The sequence below is a fragment of the Cydia strobilella genome, chromosome Z, assembly GCF_947568885.1.
Source record: "Cydia strobilella chromosome Z, ilCydStro3.1, whole genome shotgun sequence".
NCBI classification, from domain to species: domain Eukaryota; kingdom Metazoa; phylum Arthropoda; class Insecta; order Lepidoptera; family Tortricidae; genus Cydia; species Cydia strobilella.
In genome coordinates, this window is record NC_086068.1 from 43,584,504 (window position 1) to 43,599,522 (window position 15,019).

A 15,019-nucleotide genomic window follows, 5' to 3' on the forward strand; every position below is an offset into this window, starting at 1 on the left:
CAGCGCTCGACACAATCTCGATGGTTACCTGCGCCTTTTAAAACAGTACCTACTTGCAATGGATACCTCTACTGGAATTAGCCTGTCAAATACGAGGGCGTTTACCTCACAGTATAGAATATATTGACATCTATACTTAAGCTTACTTATTTTATTTTATTGAAATCATGCGATACTTACTGTTCGCTGTTATGGCTTTTAATCTAATAGGTAGGTATATCTAGAATGCCATTGAACCATTTGATTACTAAAGGATCAAAGAATTTGTTACGTAGAGCTTCTTTGAATGGGTCTCGGGATGGTAAATTTAACCTAAACATGGTCTTGTTAGGGTTTCGTAGTGACCTAGAAACCCTTATAGTTTCGTCATGTCTATCTGTCTGTCCGAGGCTTTGCTCCGTGATCGTTAGTGCTAGAAAGCTGCAATTTGGCATGGATACATAAATCATGCATTGCGACAGAACGGTAAAATAAAAACTAAAAATAAAATTAGAACAACTTTTTAGAAACTGAAATATATATCATACATAACTATACTCTATACTAAAGAAAAAGTGACCAAGCCCTCCAGTGGCGGAGGCCATAAAATAATTCGTTATTCCCAAAGTTGTGTAACATTTAAGGTTAATCAGTTACTAGCGACCCGCCCCGGCTTCGCACGAGTGCAATGCTGATGCATTATATATATAAACCTTCCTCTTGAATCACTCTATCTATTAAAAAAAACCGCATCAAAATCCGTTGCGTAGTTTTAAAGATCTAAGCATACATAGGGACAGACAGACAGCAGGAAGCGACTTTGTTTTATACTATGTAGTGATTAGGGTTCGTGTAAAGTCTATTGGCGTAATTCATAAATGCGATACTAGCCTGAATTAGCTATGAATCGTTTGTCTTTATCTGTCATTTTGACTCATGTATTTGTAAGAAAGGGATTAAACATAATTTAACTAAATCAGGCCCGTAAAGTTTTATGAATAAGGGGGTATACGAGTATACGTATTTGATTTATACTGTGGGGTCAAAGAGTGGCTGTGTGCGACTAGATGTCTTATGCATAGGTACTTAATTAAATTAGACCTAGTCCTAAACTAAGGTACCCACTACTAAGGATTGACCGCAAAAGTACCTCACGAACCGTCTAAGTCAATAAATTATTTTTCCCCTCACTAGCTCGGAAAGCCGTCTTTTATCCTTTAAAACAAGCGGGGAAAAACGCATTTTATCCACTAGTGGGGAAAGTAATTTGACCTTGGATAGAGCGTGTTTAAGTAGCTTTTGACAGATAACAAAACGTAAAACGCTCATAATAATGGTTCGTTCGATATTAATTATCATTAAATAAATGGTTTAAGAATTTAATAAAAAATACCAAATTTAGCTTTATTTAATGATTTTAAGTCATAAACCTTAAATTCCTTAAGAAACATTTGTTTTTTTAAATGATGTTGAATGTAATTCTGACGCACAAGTTGAGTCGATGCAATTTCAAAACGCATCGTCAGAAATGTCAACATTGTCAACAAAAAATTTATCACCGACTCCGACACACTTCCAGAGTTTTCTGTTATAATATCGTATTATCTTAAAAAAATGAGTGATTCCAGTGATGAAGATGATCTAACGCCTGTGGATGTTGCACTTTCCTCGCTATAGTGCGGGGAAATTTTTGTGTTACACACGGGTGCAAATGTATTTTACTTCTCGTGTGTTTAAACACTCGCGGGTAAAATATAACTTTGCACCCTACTATAACAAATAACTATTACTTATCGTGTACACCGTATATAATAAATAATATACTTACCTACTAATTATTTACAAGATATAAAATCATTATTGGCACTAAAAGCCTAAACATTTTTCTTTAATAACATTTTAATAGACCTCAAATTAACCTGAAATATTAATTCTTTTCAATATAAAGGCTGTCCCTGAAGTAAAGAGACAACTTTCAAAGTCTTACTGGCTGAGAGGAAAGTATTATTATAACAAAAGAAAAGTTTTGGTGTCGTTTGCATATGGTTTGCATCTACGATTTCGTTATCTGTCATTTAAAGCTGGAATTTCGTTATTGCATATTATTTTTTCAAAATGAATGGTTAGAATTTGAAGCACTTAATTGCTGATAGGATTATTTACAATTGCCTTTATTTTACGACCGTCATATTAAAAAGAATATTGTAAAACACTTTCTTCAAATAGAACAATCACGGTACCTCGAAATATTAACCGAGTTAAATCTATTTTTGATAAGACTCCTTTAACGTCCGTCAGTGCAGCGGATCACAGCGGATACATGAAAAGTGTCAAAGTCGTCTGTCGCCAAAATGAAAAAAGAACGATCTAGGTTTAAAACCATATTTGCAACAAACTTCTTCAAGCTTCAAGATATGTAAAGGGCCAAGAGGAACTTGCTAAAAGAGGTAACCAATAAGTTTATAAAAAGTTATCTGAAAAAAATACTCAACGATTTATTGACGATTGAACCTAACTATGTTCCGGCGAATCCCAATGATGTCCATGAAGGAAACATTTCCGTACAACCATTCATTAATTTCCATTCAGTCGTATTGGCACCGTGCGAAGTGCATGGTGGGGGTAAATAAAGCGAATTGGCAAGTAACGGATGTTAGCGTCATTAACATTTCATATATGGCTCGAAATGGAACTTTAATTTACGATTACTCCTGAGATATTCATTTAAATTGTATGGGGTAAGGGACCATTGTAAACTGTATGAAATGCTTAATATAACTAGTGTATTTAATTCGATAATTATTAATACTGTATCCGTGTAAATAGCTTTGCAAATACCACATACTATGAAATCTTTATGTAGAAAATGAGAATGGGTATATACCAATGAAAGAGAGATCTTTCCACCATACATTGTGTTGCTATATCTCAAACGGGTTGGGCAGCGTTTTCGATTAAAGCTCTTAGCCAGCGTGATTTTTTTCTGACTTCATTAGCAAATATCGTCATATTTGAACCAATTTACACAAAACCTTAACAAATTATACGCCTATTAAGAATTAGCCTTCCTCAAGAATCACTCTATTCATATGTGAAAACCGCATAAAAATCCGTTCAGTAGTTTTCACTGAAATTATTACAATTTAAGTACTTACTTCTCGCTTAACCTTCCTGAAGAATCACTCTATTCATATGTGAACTGAAATTATTACGATTTACTTTTGACAAAATACGAGTCTATAGTTGCAACCGCTGTGTGGACCTGTCGTCGTGCACGGTCCCAATAGATGTCTTAGGACCAAAAAATTATACCAAAAGCCATTTTGGCCTCGAATAGTCTAAGAAAAAAAAATGTTGTCGTGGGAGAAAATTCGGTATCAATCTACTAATTTAATCAACTTTGTGACTACTTTCAACCAAAATCATTACTTTTAATGTTTACCTTAAATTACATATTTCGAAAATAAATTTGTCTCTTTACTTCTGGGACACCACCAGTAGTGTGCCAGACAAGTGTGCAATTAAGGGTTGCATATTATTACCTATTGCTATTCTTACCCGGCACCAAACATAGTTAATGTAGTTTTTACTAGACTTAGACTATCTGCCTAAAGAATAATGGTTAAGGAACGTAATCGTAACGATTTGATAAGATGGCGCGCGAGCGCTGACTCCGTATTGTAATAGAGAAGCAGTGATCCAGTCATCCACGCAAGGATGCGCGGGCGTTTCTTTTTAGAAAGTGGCACGTGTCGGGGTTCTTCACCCTGCGCGATCCGGGTCAGCCCCGCGTCCCGCCCGCTCGCCCCGCGCCCTCTCCTAGCCACTTCACTTCATGTGCGTAATACTTAACACTAGCCCTTGATAAGGGAACTCTATTGACACCATAGTGAAACCGGGTTAACGGATAAGGCACTCCCTGTCGCGGGCATAAATTCACTTTATACGGGTACATACTGAGGGACGGGGACTTCTACAATTCTATTATTGCTTTAAAAAGGACATCCTTTTGCATGTGCCGCATGCTAAAATAGGGGGATTGACTCTACCATTCAATTTATTTCTGATGATAGTTTTTTTTATGTATTTCCTTAAACGACCCTGTTGTGCCCTTATACCAATATATGTGGCTGAAACTGTACAGTCAAGGGCATAAATATATATACAATCCCAAAGTTTCAAAAATATGTGTACGCTCTTACACCTTAGACAATAAAGTCGTGTTCACATATTTTGAGCCATTTGTCTGGATCGATATTTCTGCTTTCGACTGTACCAACATTATTCGTCTTGCACTCAGGTACTTATTTAAACATGAAATGGTATTCCACAAAATGTCTGAATGACAATAGTTATTTGTTATACAAGGGTGCAAAGTTGTATTTTACCCGCGAGTGTGGAATTAATACACGAGCAAGCGAAAGGATTCTAAAATAGAATCCTGAGCGTAGCGAGTGTTTCAACACACGAGAAGTAAAATACATTTGCACCCGTGTGTAACACAAAACTTTTCCCCTCACTATAGCGAGGAAAGTGCAATATCCACAGGCGTTAGATCATCTTCATCACTGGAATCACTTATTTTTTTACGATAATATGATATTATAACAGAAAACTCTGGAAGTTGTGTATTTTTACGTGTCGGAGTCGGTGAGAAATTTTTTGTTGACAATGTTGACATTTCTGACGATGCGTTTTGAAATTGCATCGACTCAACTTGTGCGTTCAGAATTACATTCAATATCATTTAAAAAAAAAAACAAATGTTTCTTATGGAATTTAAGGTTTATGACTTAAAATCATTAAATAAAGCCAAATTTGGTATTTTTTTATTAAATTCTCAAACCATTTATTTAATGATAATTAATATCGAACGAACCATTATTATGAGCGTTTTACGTTTTGTTATCTGTCAAAAGCTACTTAAACACGCTCCATCCAAGGTCAAATTACTTCCCCACTAGTGGATAAAATGCGTTTTTCCCCGCTTGTTTTAAAGGATAAAAGACGGCTTTCCGAGCTAGTGAGGGGAAAAATATTTTTCACCATATCAGATCTGAAGCCTGAGACTCCCGAGAGATACTGCAGCGAAGTTGGCCCACTTTTGCCTTGAAACCCACGAAATGCTCAAGATTCCATCTAAGCACGAGATCAACAACGACCTTGTTCCCTTGTGTAAAAATAACTATTTGTTTTACAAGAGGGCAAAGTTGTTGTTTGACCTCTCGTGCTAGCTAATATTGATACCCGAGCAAGCGAGGGTCCCAAAATAGAACCACGAGCGTAGCGAGGAACGCCACACCAACGCGAGTAAAATACTAACCATAACATTACAAACCAAATCTGCTATTAAATATTTATCATTCAAAATCATCATTTAAGTCTATTGTTACAGACAACATGAAAAAACAACTCAAGATTTGCATCAACTGTTGTAAATCAAGTTTTGTAGAATAAAGGGAGCCTTTACGAGTTGGTGTGGTGAAAAGAACTATTTTCAAACTGCTGACAGGTTGCATATTTCAAAGCTAATTGATTGTCAGATGGTTAAATACCTATAGGTATTTAATAATCGTCGATATAGTATGATGCCTGTTTTATTGATTATATAATTATTAAAACAAGGTAGAAATTCAAATGTATAAAAACTTCTCGCTTGGTCATATTAGTCATGATGGATGAAATCACGAATTAACTAGGTAAATGAATTGCAATAAGGTTTTAAATACCTTCTCGTATCACTGAAGTACCTACGGAGAGGTTGTTCTCCGTTTGGTAGATTATGCACTAAATGAATGAAATATCATATGATCTGTTTTGTTTTATTATATTATAAATGCTAAGTTTTTCAGCTTAGTAATGTATAAAAATGATTGCCATCGTGCTCTCTATACACTTATAATCCACTCTATTTACACTTATAATTCTTATAAAACTAAAAAAATAATATATTAATGTATGACAGTTTTTAAAGAGATCTCTCTCCGTGCTCACAAATGCTTCGATGTCTCTAGGGTAGCCTGTAAGCCGTGTAAAGAGTTCATAATGTATTTTGGTACTATAGGTACCCATTTTTATCAGTAAAACTTTATCTTTCAGCAATAAAGTTCAACATCGTATAAATACATAGTGAGAAGGAATCTAATTATAAGGTAGTACCCGATAATGTTATAAAAGGATCGTTTATGCGCCGCTGCATTCCAGTCTACCCCGAACCTCGATTTTCGAACATCGTCTAAAGTGCGCGGTTATCCATTATCGGTCAGCACTTGTGGTGCTGGCCGTCCGTGCAACAGAACTCCTTGCCGGCCGAGAAGTTGGTGGGAGTCCACTCGCCGCCGCAGTTCTTGATGAAAAGAAACGCTTTCTCACGGTGCACGTCGCGCTCCACCGCGCCGCAGATAACGGGGCCCGCTCGAGGGAGGTACTTCAGAATCTAAACGTGAATTAAGGATTTATACGATTACATTCATACATCCACCCATACCTACACTTACCGAATCATTTAGAATCACTACATTTGACTTGTTTACAATCTGTTAATGAGTAGGTTAGGAACTATTAAAGGGTCGTCGTGTTTTTTCATAGGGATACCATTTTTAAAGTACATAATCAGATTACGATTAAATTAGAATACAGCTGGTTTTTGCTGGGAGTGCTGATTTTAATTATAATTTAGAATCTTAAACGTAGCGAGAGACTACGACTACTGTCCGCGCGCGAATTCCGTGCACGGCTGAGGAATGTTAGGAATGTTGGGCGTCATGACAGAGTAGTGTCATCAGCTCCCCAGCAGCCCCCCCCCCCCCCCACTTCCTTGACCTCCGAATGCTCGGAATTGGCGCGCGAACAGTAGGCTACGATGTGCTAAAATTAATTAAATAGTTTAATTGTTAAGTACCTATATGATATTTTATGTATTTTTAATGTATTACATTAATTAAGAATTTTTTTTTTTTTTATAATTTCCTACTTTGTTATCTACTTTGTCAATAATTATAGATATAATAACTTTATTACTATCTATAAAATGTATATACAGATGTCTATCACAATGAAAAAATCAACGATGATCAACTCTTAACTAAGATGAGTAACTTTATTACTGTTTTGGGAAATTATGGCTCTGTTAATCTTATAATTATAATACACTGTTACATACTTCTATTACCAGAAAATTATAAACTGAAATAGATATCATATCATACACTAAAGAAAAAGTGACCTAGCCTTTCAAAGATGGCATACACCAGGGAATTTGGTTCAGGTACGGCCGTGGCCGGGTGGTCTAGTTTCGCGATTTCGGGGTTGGTCCCATAGTAAAAGTTGCTCAGTATAATCCCAAAACCTCCCTGGCAACGGGAATGCACTTATTTTTTGGCCATCCTGTATAGTAGTGTGACTACTTAAAAAAAAATGTTTTGTTCCCTAGTTGGACAATCAGAAAATATTAAACATGTCAAGTATTATTAATTGTATAAGTACTTACAAACTTTTTAGGAATGCTCAATTGACATTCTACCTATCAAGGGTACCTATCAAGAATCATAATTTGTTCCGACTTGTATGTTTATTGTACATAACTGTTGGTCGTGGTGACTTGGTGATCTTCGCTAATTTAAAATAGCATGAGGATGCCTGGCAACATATTACCTAACGTCGCTAGATTAGCAACATGTTAGATTAGGAAAGATCAATAAATATGAATCAATATATCAATGTTATAATGTTTAATACAAAAGCGCGGCACTCACACATCGCGCATACTGCCTATCGAGTATCGAGTATCGAGTCAACTTACCATAGTTACTATGTTCACTACCTTTTTGTAACGTAGGTACATTAACCTCTATATGTAACGCCATCTATTCCCACTTTTCACGAGTACCTATTTGCGCAAACATGGTTGCACCAATCGTTTGCGATATCATGGAAAAAGATGGAACACGTATATTTATTTGGCCAAATACAGCCATCCATGTGTGTTGCCGGCGTCAGAACGATCGATTGATGGCTTTCAATTACGAAATCAAAATATATATAAAACCGACTTCAAAAAGGATAAAATAAAATATTTTCCCGTTTTATGTGCTAGCAACTGATACGTTTGAAGTCTGTGCCAAGCCAAATGGTTACAATACTGGTTATATACTGGTTCTTTCTTTCTTGTCAAACTATACCAGGGTTGGCATTTGACTGGGTGTTGACGCTTTTAAAATTTGGCTTGGTACGGACTTCAAACGTATCAGTTGCTAGCGCATATAAAACGGGGTAATATTTTATTTTATCCTTTTTAAATCTGTTTTACTTTTTTTTTAAAGATTAATTTTATTTAACATTTTTAGTTTTATGTTTCTCTTATGTTGGCCATGGAAATGAATGCCCAAAAAAAGTTATAGAGGGAAATGCTTGCACACAATTTTTGACTTCGTAGCTTTGTTTGGACTAGTTAGGAGGTGAACATATCCCAAGTCCCCGGCCGTAACCCTGATGCCGGGGGGAGGGGGGTTTGAAAGTTCCATTTTTCGGTTTTTCGATGATATCTCGGAAACTATGCGTCTGAGCGACATGGCCACATACAAAATGAAAAGTGATTCCTCAGATTCCTCATTCAGATATGTACTTAATGTAGTAGATTCCTAAAAGCGCTGTAGGTATAAGTTGGAATCGCTACTCACCACGTCCAGGCACTTGCTGATGCAGTGCTTGAAGCCCGCGGAGCCGCAGGGCAGGCTGGGCGCGTCACTGTCGTAGGTGACGACGGGCTCGCCCTGCGGAGGCCCACGCGGCCTGCTCCGCCGCCCCTCCTTGATGCCCACTTGCTGGGACATGAACACGCCGCATTGACATGGCTCTACCTGCTCGTTACAGAATGTTCTTATTATAAAACATTACCTACTCTTATGAGAATTTGAGTGATTTTAACACACTCATATTAACTTTACTTGTAAACTAACAAGGTTGCAAGTTATTTAAAACCTTGTAAAAACCGCGTCGATCTTAAACTTGTCCAAGTACATGTGTATGTTTAAAGATGAAATTGATACAAGCATGTTATCATCGAGCAGTTCTGATCGTGGAACCAGGTGGCTTCGGTGGCTACGCGTAGACCCCTCGAGGTTCTCGAGGTTCTTATGATATGCTTGAAGCACCGAGTACCGTCGGCATTCAATACTTAAACTTACTTTTGGTAAGTTCTGCCACACCATACGTAGCCATCGAAAAGCCAGGTTGGATAAGGAATTTATGGCGAAAGGATATGGCAAACAATTTAATAAGTTTTCCAGTGGCTCTTATGCGCGGTGGGGCAATAAGGCTGCGGCCGTTGTTTCTTACCCCATCAACGTCCTCATCATAGTCCACGGCCTCTAGGGACTTGGCACTCTCGAAGTCGTCCCGCTTGGCCTTCCGCCGAGCGTCGGCGCTCGCCACCAGGCACAGGCCCGCCAACACAGCCACCCACCAGTTGCCGCACATTGCGCGTTTGACTACCTACTACGTTCTTCCTTAAGAAAAAGCACATACATTATGTTACATTACCACTATAACCAAGATATTAAAAAAGGGACATGAAATTCTTTACATCGTCCAGACACTTCATTGGGAATGTTTACAACTTGCGTATCTGCGGACCTAGATAAGGCATCGTAGCCCACGAACAGATAGATCGATTTGATAATCTAGATTTTATTCATGTTTTTGGTAAAAATAGTTAATTAGTTTGCAGATCATCAGCTCTCTTCTATTTGATGAAGGGATTTGAGCAACTTACCACATACAAAGTCGATTCTAAATATACCGATAGCATTACGTAGAGATACCTACTAGATAACATACATTACACCATTCGCATTGCAAGAACATGGTAATCTTGGCATGACGCTGACCCCTCATATCTGCACAACTTGTTACCTATTTAGAACGATGAAATTGTCTTTGTGCTCATTGCAATGGTACGTTACAGACATATGACGATGGTCTGCGTTGTCCCGGCTTTTTGCCACGGCTCATGGGAGCCTGGGGTCCGTTTGGTATTATTCCAAAGAATATAAAAACTTTTATAAAAAAAAAGATAAACCGACTTCTAAAAGGATGAAATAAAATATGATCCTTTGTAGGTTTCCGTGTTTAAGTATATGCATTACCAACTGATATGTTTGAAGTCGGTGCCAAGCCAAATTTTGAACCATATATTCATAGTGATTTTGGTGCAATTCGATAAAGGCTGCGGCTATATAAGTATGTATACGTTGGATTACCTAACGCAGCGTACTACGTAAGCGAACAACACGCGAACGCTAAGCAGCGCGGCACGGCGCCTTAATTAATCCTTTGATACCTATAGAAGTGTCCTACGTGGGCGATCTCTTTGCGAACTCGAACGCCTTGGGCCCGCCGCGCCGCGCCGTGTCGCTTCGCTTCGCGTTCGCGACTGTTCGCCTATGTAAGACGCAGCGTTACACGACGATAATAAACGAACTTTCTGTAGGTATTTAAGAACACACCTCAGAACAGAACACACGGTTGAACCTTCTTGGCGCAGTTCGTACCATGCTTGTCGGCACATTAGTGTAAATCTAATGCGTTTATTTGTCATCGTATTTTTTAAAGAGCATTTCTTACTAATTCTTGAACAGTCCATAGCTTTGGGACTGAGTTATTTTCTTTTCTGTCGCTTATCCAGAGGACTACATTTCAAAATATAAAATAATTCAAGGAACCTTCATGCCAAATTTCAGCTAAAGCGGTTCAGTTATTTAGCCATGAAAAGGTAACAAAGAGGCAGACAGAATTACTTTCACGTTTATAATATTTGTTCAGTTGTAATGGGATTTATATACATAAAGCTCATTATTTTTGACTGGTATTGTTACTACTTGGCTTCGCACCGACTTCAAACATATCAGTTGGTAACGCATATACTTAAACACGGAACCCTAAAAAGGATCATATTTTATTTCATCCTTTTTGAAGTCGGTTTATCTTTTTTTTTATAAGTTTTATTTTTCCATTTTTAGTTTTGACATTGTTAAGAGCGTGATGCATGAATGAAAAACATAATCATGTTTAACTCTAAATTCGTAAACTTTATTAAATAATCAGAATTTTCCTCGAGTCCGTCTAGGAAATCATTCCTGTCACTAAATCCATTCTCTGCCCCGCCACTGTCCCAATCCCTCAAACCCCCGATCACTCAACCTCACAGCACATCAACCCCTGATCACTGAACCCCTCGACCCTAAACCACCAACCCCTAACCCCAGACCCCTTAACTCCTAACCCTAACCCACAATCCCTTAACTCCCAACCCCTCAGTCCCCGACCCATCAACTCACCTCCCTTCAACCCCCAAACCCCCCAAATACTAATACCCGCTACCTTCACCTCTCACACCTACCCCTCACTTCTCAGTCTCTTTGGTTGTTTCCAACACTACCTACATCAAAAATCATAATACACATACGAGGGAAGTTCCACATTTCGTCCGTAGTCTTCATCATCAGTAGCCTTACCACGAGATTGACATTGACATATTCGCTATCGTGTGCGTAACTTACTGTTTATGCATCTCGCTCGTATTGGTATAGTAGTGTACAAAGTTACGAAGACGCTAGCGAATATTTATTGTCAAACTCGTGGTTAGGCTACAGTTGCACTACATCAAATTGGTGGTTTTTGGGAGGAAATGCTTGAGTTACTTTAGAAAACACCGAAATCACCATACACGTGCCTTTAAAAATTGAGGAGTTCCCTCAATTCCTCACGGATTCCATCATCAGATCAAAACCAAAAATGTTACTAAAACACCTTGGAGGTACTTCTTTCAAACAGAAAAAGAATTACTCAAATCGGATCATGGGTGCCGGAGTAATCGCTGAAATCATTATCATCAAAACAACCATCATCATCAGCTCCACTTCATCAAATTGGTGGTTTTCGAGAGATAATGCTCGAGTTGCTTAAGAAAACACCCAAATCACCATACATGTGCCTTCAAAAATTTAGGAGTTCCCTCAATTCCTCATGGATCCCATCATCAGAACAGCACCAGATTAATGTGGAACCACCTTGGAGGTAGTTCCTTTCAAACAAAAAAAGAATTGTTCAAGTCGGACCACGGGTGTCGGAGTAATCGCTGAACATCCTACATTAAAAAAATCATCATCACTATCATCAAAACAATCATCATCATCAGGTCCACTTCATCAAATTGGTCGTTGTCGAGAGAAAATGCTCAAGTTGCTTATGAAAACACCCAAATCACCATACATGTGCCTTTAAAAATTGAGGAGTTCCCTTAATTCCTCAGGGATCCCATCATCAGACCAGAACCAGATTAATATGGGACCAACTTGGAAGTAGCTCCTTTCGAACAAAAAAATAATTACTCAAATCGGACCACGGGTCTCGGAGTAATCGGTGAACATACATAAAAAAAAAATAGCCACAACCGAATACAGAACCTCCTCCTTCTATGAAATTAAAATCGGTTAAAAAGGAAAATGCTTACCTATGGCCAACCTATGGATGGCATAGCACAAATAATACTAAATTTGATTTTCCAGTGAAAATGATCTGTGGAGCAGTCATGTTATTGTTTTCTAGAGTTTATTCGGAAAGAGAAGAGTCGTACAATGTATTGGGCCCCATACATTCCACGACTTTTCTCTTTGCGAAGAGACTATACTGCTTATTAACAATAAGGGTTGATCAAATTAAATTCACTCATATATCGAGGATTCTTCGAATAGGTATACCACCATGCAACATGTAAATTAATAAATGTAACGTACCTCGACCCAAGAATAACACTTGTCGCAACCACTGGACTTGAATTTTATATTACTGTTCACTGGATGGTGGAGAACTCGTTACTCACTTCTTGGGTCTTCTAGGACTTTATAAGCATATGTGGGGAGCCATATCTCCGGGGCAGATACGATAAAAAAAACTGCTATCTCAGCGTCCTAGCGCGCAAAACGTGCGTGCGCGAGATGCCCATTACACGTAAGTACGTGATCCGAACGTAATCGGTTGTAGACACTTATTGATACAAAAATGCAATTGTCAGCAAATTCCCGTCACGTGCACTCGAAGTACCTATGTCAACTGAAACATTTCCTTTTTTAAGAGACCTGGGGGGTGATTTCTTAATTTCTATCACTCGATTTCGTCACTCGAAAATCGGTGGAAAACGGTGAAAAGCAAATTTTTTAAAGACGAGCGATAGAAATTGGGAATCGAGTGGTATTGGCCTCACGTTTTCAATTCGTAGTAGAGACATTATTGAACAAAATACACGAAATCGAGCGGTCGAAATACAAAAACGCCCCCCGACAGGGGTGCGAAATTCCTCGCTTCGGGCAAACTCGGCTCCGTTCGGCTCAGCATTGCCCCAAGCAATTATTAGGGTTGGCACAACTTGACGTCCCTTTGCGTGCACGACCACAGATAAGATAATGACTTGAATTTTGACAACCCTAAATAGCCGAAAGGGATAGTGCCATAAAGTAGAAAGAGATAGCATGATTCGACCCTGAACCGCTGTCAAACTTCGGTTTTGTAGGATGTTTCCTTTCTGTTAATACAAAATAATATAAAATAGTATATTATTATTATTACCTATTCGTAGTGTATTATTGTTAATATAAAATAGACATAAGATGTAAATATGTATAATAAAATTGACATGTAACTTTTGTTATGAATAAAGAAACTGAAACTGTACTGCCTCAATGATAGGACGGCAAATATGTTGCCACTGTCCACTTAAGGGGTCCACAATGCAAGAATCACGTTGAAAATATTTTTTTAAGAAAAAAAAACCGACTTCAATGGGGGATGCCGTTGAAAGGTTACTGTTGATGGTGCACTCTTAAACAATAAAATAAAAGACAATTTAGACAATAAAATGAAATAGAGCATCTTTTGCCTTATTATGTAGAAAAGGAGGTAAAACCACCCACTTTTCTAGTAGCATTTCGTTTCTGTAACGGTCAGTTCTAACCTAACCTAACTCACTTTTCTGATAGCAATTCGGTTCTGTGAGGATCGCAGTTCATAAACCCACTTTTCTAGTAGCATTTCCGGGTCCGGGTCTTAGTCCGGGTTCAGGTTCAGATCCAAGACCATGTCCAGATCCGAGTCCGGGTCCGTGTCCGGCTGTCCGGGTCTGAGTTCGGTCTGGGTTCAAGTCCGGGTCCGAGTTGGGGTCCATGTCCAGACCCGAGTCGGAGATCGGGTCCAAGTTTGGGTCTGGGTCCATAACGAAGAGAATATATCGCCAAACGTGTCGTTAGAGAGCAGCAGCAGTTCCACTTCATCAAATGTCACTTTCATTAAGGGAAGTAAAAATTGTCGTGACTAGAGCATGCTTGGACTGGAACTATCACGAGACTGAACGTTTCTTAAGAAACATTTATATTTGACACTCCCATCCTCTCCTCCTTCTTCTCCCATCCTCCCTCTCTCTTTCACACCCTTATATACAAACACACCCACACACACGCTCTCTCACACATACTCACTCACCGACTTTAATTTGTAAATTTATTAGTCGTTTTTAGCTGTAAGTTTCCTCTTATTTTAATTAATCTCTTAGTAAATTAACTTTTCCTTTTCCTTTTATAGTAGTATAGTTTTGAAGTTTTATTATTCAAATTTAAATAAAATAGGTGTAATATTCTTGTCAACAACAAATAATGTCAACTGCATTCTAGGACCCCAAGTCACAGGCATAGCCTAGTTTGGGATCCACTGTATCCATGTGTCTGAAAATTGTTTCTATTGTCAATAAAAATTATTCTTATTCTTATTCTATTAAATGTAAATGCTTGATTTGTTGATGAAAATACTAAATACACTATATGTATGCCTTTAACATTTGAGGAGTTCCCTCGATTCCTCATGGATCTCATCATCAGAACTGCGTTTTAACAAAAACTGGACCAATCTGTATGTATATACTTACAATCAAAAAAAGATTTTTCAAATTCGGTCCAGAAATGACCGAGTTATGGAGTAACAAACATTTAAAAAA

The 15,019-nt window shown here is 38.1% G+C and overlaps 3 protein-coding genes across 3 annotated transcripts in view; all 3 read right to left on the minus strand.

Moving 5' to 3' along the window:
• The window catches only part of LOC134754971 (uncharacterized), a 567,282-nt gene that overhangs the window by 530,987 nt on the left and 21,276 nt on the right, over positions 1–15,019 (minus strand).
• Positions 1–15,019, minus strand: part of LOC134754951 (uncharacterized) — a 533,971-nt gene that overhangs the window by 212,032 nt on the left and 306,920 nt on the right. The gene's annotated exons all lie outside the window — the stretch shown is intronic.
• Positions 6,224–9,465, minus strand: LOC134754947 (follicle cell protein 3C-1). Its single transcript, XM_063691432.1, has 3 exons — positions 9,316–9,465; positions 8,658–8,837; positions 6,224–6,415 (listed from the first exon to the last, which is right to left on the minus strand). The coding sequence occupies exons 1-3, from the start codon at positions 9,454–9,456 to the stop codon at positions 6,242–6,244; spliced, it is 495 nt and encodes a 164-aa protein (XP_063547502.1). The 5' UTR covers positions 9,457–9,465; the 3' UTR covers positions 6,224–6,241.